The 7096-nt window shown below is 66.4% G+C and overlaps 1 protein-coding gene across 1 annotated transcript in view; it reads left to right on the top strand.

Annotated features, from left to right (window-relative positions):
* Window positions 1-6: 6 nt before the first annotated feature.
* Window positions 7-7096, top strand: part of FGFRL1 (fibroblast growth factor receptor like 1) — a 14248-nt gene continuing 7158 nt past the window's right edge. The window contains exons 1-2 of the mRNA XM_046655656.1: window positions 7-37; window positions 588-682. Of these exons, the coding sequence (XP_046511612.1) occupies window positions 604-682 (79 nt within the window). The 5' untranslated portion in view covers window positions 7-37; window positions 588-603. The remainder of the gene's footprint in view (window positions 38-587; window positions 683-7096) is intronic.

Here is a 7096-nt window from a genome sequence, read left to right as displayed (position 1 = left end):
CCGGCCCTGAGCCCCGCCGCCCGCCAGCCCCGCCGAGGTGAGCCCCACCGCGTGAGCCCGCGCCCCCCCGGGGAGCCGACTGGGAGGGCCGGGGTCCCAGGTCCCGGGCGTGGGCGGGGAGGGTCTGGGTCCCCGATCCCCCGCGCGGGGCCTTCGGGCACCGGCACGCGCCGCCGCCGCTCCTGCCCGGCCCGTGGTCCTCCCCGCGCCCCGCCCCCCCGCACCCCACGTGGGCCCCCCCCCCAGCGCAAATTTGTCCGCTAATGGCGCAGGCGATTATCTGTGGGGCCCCCGGTGTTGTGTGTCCCGCGGGCAGGGCCCGAGCTACAAGCGCCAGGAATCCAGACGGTGTTTGGAGAGGGGGGGCGGCGGGGGAGGCCGGTAATTAGTGTAAACCCTTTGTCTGCCTTTGATACCCACGGGTCTCCCCGCCGCCGCTTCCTCCGCCCCGAGCGCGCGCAGGGAGGGCGGGCCGGCCCCGCTGATCCCCGCGGCCCGGGACTGGGGTGCTGGCGGCCCCGGGGCCCTAGGCCGGACAGTGGCGACCCCCACTCGCGTGCCGGTGACCAGCCCCCCAATACCCTCAGGTCCGGACAGGCCGAGATGACGCCGAGCCCCGCGTTGCTGCTGCTGCTGCCGCCGCTGCTGCTGGGGGCCCTCCCTCTGGCCGCCGCCGCCCGAGGTGAGTCCTGGCGCCCAGCCCGGCGCCCCGGCTCCGCCAGCGCCGCCCCTTCCCTCCCGGCCCTGAACCCTGAACCCTGACACACTGCCCGCCTGGGCGCGTGCCTGGGCCCCGCCCCTGCTGGCCCTGTGCTCACCAGGCTCCCTCACTCTCGGGGCTCACCGCTGCTCACCCACGGGGCACCCGCAGCTCACCCATGGGGGCCACCTCAGCCTCAGCTCACCCTTGGCTCCCCACAGTCACCCACGTGGTATCCCAGCACACCTACTGGGCCCCCCGGCTCACCCCCAGGGTCCCTCCTCACCCATGGGGCACCCCAGCTCACCCTCTGGGTGCACCCTCACTGACAGGGTCTCCCCACCTCACCCACAGGGTCCCCCCTTACCCTCAAAGCACCATCAGCTCACCTGTGCGCCCCATGTTTGCTGGCAAGGTGGGCTCTCTCCTGGTCTGCCTCAGGACACACTCACATCCACACTCATACCTGCAGTTGAGGGCAGCTGGTCACCCCGTAGATTCTTGGGGAGTGGGCTCTTTGGCCACAGTGGACCCGGTTAGGCTCCTGGGAACCTGCAGAGACCCCCCCACGGTGGCCAAGGTGGGATGTGGGCACAATGGGAACATTCCTGGTGGCTGGGACCCGTGACCCAGCCCTGGGCCCTGGGCCTTCCCATCCGTAGGAAGGTGCAGGGTAGGGGCTGGAGAGCTGAGTCCCCAGCTCGTGGGGTCGCTGCACAGGGTGGGGGGTGGAGGCCTGTCTCAAGCCAAATCCTGAGGATCACCTACTTGAGGCGTCACACTGTCTCGGTGTGTGCCACACCAGGGCCTGGGTGCACTCTCATGCCTGACGTCCAAGCGGGCAGGCCCGGAGTGCCCCCCGAGGGACCCCTGCCCTGCCCCACGCCAGCAAGGGGCATCCTTGGGAGGGGTGATGGGTGATGCGTGTCCGAGGGCTCCTGCCCGCCATGTTCTGTGCTGACCTCCCCACAGCTAGGCGGGACCTGCGGTCAGGCCAGCCCTTTGCGTGTGTTGACCACTCAGGATCATCCCTGCCCTGTCCACCAGTCCTCTGAGGCTTCGCACCCCTCCCCCGCCGCCCTGCGGGCGCACCAAGCCCAACCCAGCCATATATGGCCACGTTCGGGTGTTGGGTGGCGGGCGGCGGCCCAGGTGGGCCTCATGCCATGGTACCCCCCCACCCGCCTGGCCGGGGACTGGCCGGCTGGCTTGAGGGTGGGGGCTACCCAGGCGTGGCTGGGCTGGGCAGTGTCCTGGGCATTGCGGGCACTCAGGTCATGCCCAGCAAGGCCCCCCCGGCGGCCGGCGGCCTGGACTCTGGTTCCTCTTTCATCTGCTTGGACTCCCCCATCCCCGCACCTGCCTGTCCTCTGGCCACTTGGCCAGAGAGGCTCTGGAGGCCGCTGTCCTGGCCTGGTCATTGGCTGGAGCTCGAAGCCGAGTGTGGATGGTAGTGGGCAGTGGACAGCAGTGGGCGGCAGGGCCTGCCTCGGTGCCGAGGGCCCCAAAGGGGCCACACCCTGCTCTGTCCCCCTCGGCTGTGGCCTTGGGGCTGTGCCTGGCGTCCGGCCCCGGCCCCGGCTCTGCACGGCGAGGCCCTGGCGGCAGTGGGGAGCGCCTCTGCGGTTTTGGGGGTGGTCTTCCTGAGCTGTGCTGGCTTCTTCCCAGGCCTGGACATGGGGGTGAAGCCAGTGCTGGCGCTTGCCCCTCGTGGTGAGCAGGCCGAGCGTGGACCTTCCTGGGGCAGCAAACCAACGCCGAGAGAGTTGGGGTTGTTTTTTGAAAGCCGTTTTCCCCGTGGTGTCACAATTTCTGGAATCGGTACATCTCCAGACTCAGATCGTATTTTTAAAGTTCCCCTTTTCCCAAAGTTTCACAATCTTGGTGGGTTCGTCTTAAACTGTTTTTTTTCTTAAATTGAAAAAAAGATAGGATTTGGCTTTCTCCATTTCCATTTTATTTCTCACAGTGGGAACTGGAGAGGTTCAGAGCAAAATACCTTTTTCACAAATAGCTTTGGAAGAAGTTGTTTGAGGGTTTTCTGAGAAGTGCCACGTCTGGACTTTTCCAAGGATGGTGCAACGGGTCGGTCTCAGAGCAGCCTTGAGGTCATCCCCTGTCCTCTGGACCTGGCCAGCACGCCCTGGGTGGGCTGAGTGCCCACCCCAGGGGACTAGGTGCCGGTTGGCGGTGCTCTGCCCTGCGCGCTGGCATGGTCTCGGGTGGCCCACCGTCAGGCTGTGTTGGGAAGGGTCTGCTGGTGTGTGTGCCTCTGGCCAGGCTGCAGGGGGCTTCCCGCCACCTCCCCAGGCTCTTCCGGGCAGCAGCCGGCCAGTGCGCAGCTGGGGCCAGGGACCAACACGCGGGAGCTGGGCTCAGGCACTGTGAGGTGGGGATGCGGGCCAGCCGCCCCATTTACGTCTGGGGCCCCACTCCTGGAAGGGAAAATAAATCAACGTCCCTCTGGGGGGAGGAGGGAGCTGTGAACAAAGTCGCCTTTGGCTGGGCCTGGAAACTCCGACCGCAGGCTCCTCCATTGTGCGGGAATCAATGGGCCTCGCTCGCGCCTGCTGCCTCCCGCCCAGCGCCACGGCCCCTAACGAGGGAGATGTTGGTTTTTCCCCCACAGCGGCCTCAGCCTCCGGCTTGCCTGGGCCAGGCTCAGGCCCTGCTGACGGTGCTGGGGGAGGCAGGCTGTGGCCCCGCAGGCCGGAGCCCTCGCTGCTGGCCACCCACACATTGTGCGGCTGTTCATGTGGGCCTCCTTTGCCCTCACTTGTGCCTCACCCGGTGACTGCAGCCCTGGTGGGTCCAGGTGACAGCCTCAGTGGCAGGGTCAGCACATGGCGGGAAGGCATGCCCAGACCACTGTCCCCTGCCACCCCCCCACCCGCCTTCCACTCTTCCTAGTGGTGGTCACTGGGCGCTCCTGGTCAAGCCCCAGGTGCCCAGCCTGGCTGCTCTCGGGGCCCGAGGAGAGCAGGGGTGCAGCCCAGGGTTCACAGTCCAGGAAGGCTGGCGAGAGGTGGGGTGGGGGTGTGGGACAATGGGAGTGCAGGAGAGGGGGTTGCGGGGAGAGGCCTAGGTATCTCAGGCGGGTCGGGGTGGACCTGGAAAGAGAGAAGAGGAAAGGCCACCAGGGGCGGGTGGGCGTGGGCAGAGGTAGGCGGTGCACCTTGGCAGAGGTGGGCCTCCAGGGGCCAAGGATCCTTGGTGTGGCTGGACCCGGGGCTGTGAGTGGGGCTGGGCTGGGCTGAGCCGAGGGGCTGGTCAGCTGCGGGCCGCAGGGAAGAGGGCCTGGGGGTGTCCTGGGGGCTTTTCCTCCTGGGCGGCGCAGCTAATCTTCCTGCCTCCAGTAAGGAGTTGGGGGCCTCTGCGCCCTGTGCCCCCACTGAGTGGCTGAGGGCAGGGCCTGGAGGCTGGCAGGCTGGGGGGCCCTGCACCCCTCACCCCACACAGACTGGCCTCCTTGGGAGAACCAGCACGGGTTGGGGACATCCAGGAGTGTCCCTGGAGTGCTGGAGGCGGCTGACGGGAGGGGGCTCCAGCCTCAGGGCTGCTGAAACAGGGCTTCCCATCTTGGCAGGAAACACAATGGCTTTTCTTCCTGCCGGGCGAGTTTATTTCGTGAGATTTACACAAGCTGTGTGCTGTCCAGTGACTGAAGACTGAATGATGGGACCTGGGACAGCAGGTGGGAGGAGAGAGCCATGCCTGCCCTGGTCTCAGACCTGCTGGGCAATGACCCCTTCGGGATCCCAGGATGCTGAGCCCCCGAGAGCCGGGACCTGTGGAGAAGGCATGCACGTGTCTTGTCCAGGGCCACCGACCAGTGGCTTCAGGGCTGCCTTTTGTGCTCCTCCAGCAGCCTACTCGGCTCCCGGAGGGGACTCTGGAGCTCACCCTGGAGCCGGGCTCGAAAAACTATGTGCCCCTTCAGGGCTGGGCAGCCCACCCTGAGGCCTCCAGGGGCCTGGGGACACCCAGCCTGGGCTGCTGGCTTGCACAGGCCTCACACTGTCAGGCCTGTCCTCCAGAAGCCTGTGGTGGGCTGTGGGCCATGGAGCAGGTATGGGTGGGAGTGAGGGGCCATCTGGGGCCTGGGGGTGTCTGGTGTGCCTGGGTGTGTTGGGTGTTGTCCAGTGCAGGAGCCCTCACTGCAGTCAGCATGGATTTTGCCCGAATGCCCAACCTCTGGCCCAGGGGTTCCAGGCTCAAGAAGTGTTCTTGTCATATTTCCAAGGTGATGAGTGTACCCAGGTCGGGGCCCACAGGGCACGGGGCCCCTTGGGTGGTCTGGCCCCACGGCATGAGAGGGAGGCCCCAGTGGACAAGGGCCTTCTTGGTTCCTTGACAGCTGGGGTGGGGCTGGGGTGGAGCTGGGCCCCTCTGGGGAGGCCAGGATGGGGGACCTGTGTTCTAGGCAAGTGGTGTTTGTGAAGTGGGGGATGGGGGGGCGGGTGTGGGGGAGGGCTTGGCTTGGAGTCCAGTGGACCTGGCGAGATCTGGAGACGGGGCACGGTTGCCCAGGTGCCCTGCGGAGCCTCCCGGGAGGTACCATGGTGGTGGGTCTGGGTGCCCCAGTCGCTGTCAGCCATTGGGGTTTATGTGGGGCTGCCCATGGGGCAGTGGCACCATCAGGGTGACACTCTGCCCTCTGCGTGTGCCCTGGAGGTTCAAGGAGGAGGAGCCGTGAGCCGGGGGTCTGCTGAAGGTACACCCGAGGGCTTCCAGGGAGAACAGGCCTGGAGGGCCCCGGTGCCCACCAATCCTCCTGGTGCTGCTGCTGGGCAGTGGGATGGACTGGACGCTTCAGCCAGCTGGCTGGCTTGGTGGGTCAGGCTGTCCCTTGGCCGCGCCCAGAACAGCCTGGTTTCTAGGGCAACCACCTGCCCTGTGGGCCCTACCAGTTCCACCGCAGATCCTGTGGGTCCTGCCCCTGGGGGCCGCCCTGGGCCCGTGGGTGACCAGGAGCCTGTGTGTGCTTGTGCATACGTGTGCGTGTACAGCTGTATGTGTGTGCCTGAGCAGCTTGGCCCCATCCCTCGTGGTAGCCCTGTGGTGGTCACACCTATTCTCCTTCCTGGGGGCGTCCGTGCCCTTCCCCCCAGGCCTCACCTCTTAGGGAGGGGGCTGGCCCCAGGGCCGCTGTCTGGCCTTCACGATACGCCCCCTGCACAGGATTTCTCTCACTGTGAGGAAATACCATGGGTCCCCCTGCCGCAGAGTGCCCACCTGCCCTACCTGGTGCAGGTGTCCAGACAGGCCAGGCTGGACCTGCCTCCTCTCCCTGCCATCTGGCCACCACACTGTCCTTTCAGTGCCCCCACCAGGCCACTTAGTTTCTCTAGGAGGGGATGGGGCTCAGCAGGTTGGTGGCTCCTGGCCAGCTGCCCTCCCCTCACAGCCGGTTTCAGTGTGGTTAGCCCCACACCCACCCACCCCCCAGCCAGAGAATTCATTCCAGGCTAGAAATTTCTGGGGCTTTGCAGGGCTTGTTGGGGACAGAGCTGGCCCTGGTGAGCTGGCTAGGTGGTTCCTGCACACCCTCGCTCCCACTTGTGTCTGTGGCTGTAGGGGCCTGGTGTCACCAGCCAGGGAGGCTCATGTGGGGTGAGGCCTGAGACCTCTAGGTGCCTCTGTGGCCTCTGGACCATGGGGCCTGGAGAAGGCGCACGGCTTGGTCCAGCCCCTTGTGAAAGGAGTTTGAGGTTGGCAGGTCAGGGCCCAGTGAGCCCCCGGGCAGGGGAGAGAGGGGGAAGCTGATGCGAGATGCCCCCATGGCCAAGCGCCTGCTGACTGTGAGCAGAGCAGGGTCTGGGATGGTGTAGATGGTACGGCCAGACCAGGCCACGCACAAGGGGAGTTGGAGCGCCCGGAGCAGGGAGGGGGTGTCGTGAAGGAGCACCTGGTGGGACAGCTCAGTGCAGAGGCCGTGGGGTCAGCCAGGGTGGGGTGCGGGGCTTTGGAGCGGTCCCCAAGGGCCTGTGAAGACTGCACAGGGTGGGCGCCTGTCCCTGTCGCTCCCTCCTGGGTCACCCTCCATCCATCCCAGTGCCCCTGGCTGCCTTGGCCCTCCCGGGGCCCACTGGGTGGGAGGGGCGTCCCCCTCTTGTTTCGCTGCAGCTGGGAAATGGTGCTGTCTTCGGGGCAGGGCGAGGGCACTCAGAGGTAGGTTGTGTCCCAGAGTAGGGGTCTGCATCCACTGTCGGGGTGTGTGTGTGCGCACCCAGGGGCCTGTCTGGGGACAGAGTATGTGTTTGGGGGACAACGTGTGGGTCTGGAGGACAGTGTCTGGGGACAGCGAGTGTGTCCGGGGGCCAGTGTCTGGGGACAGCAAGTGGGTCTAGGGGACAGTGTCTTGGGACAGTGAGTGGTTCCAGGGGACAGTGTCTG

The sequence above is a fragment of the Equus quagga genome, chromosome 3, assembly GCF_021613505.1.
Source record: "Equus quagga isolate Etosha38 chromosome 3, UCLA_HA_Equagga_1.0, whole genome shotgun sequence".
Lineage (NCBI taxonomy): Eukaryota > Metazoa > Chordata > Mammalia > Perissodactyla > Equidae > Equus > Equus quagga.
Note: the sequence above shows the minus strand (reverse complement) of the source record. Positions and strands in the feature narration are given on the sequence as shown.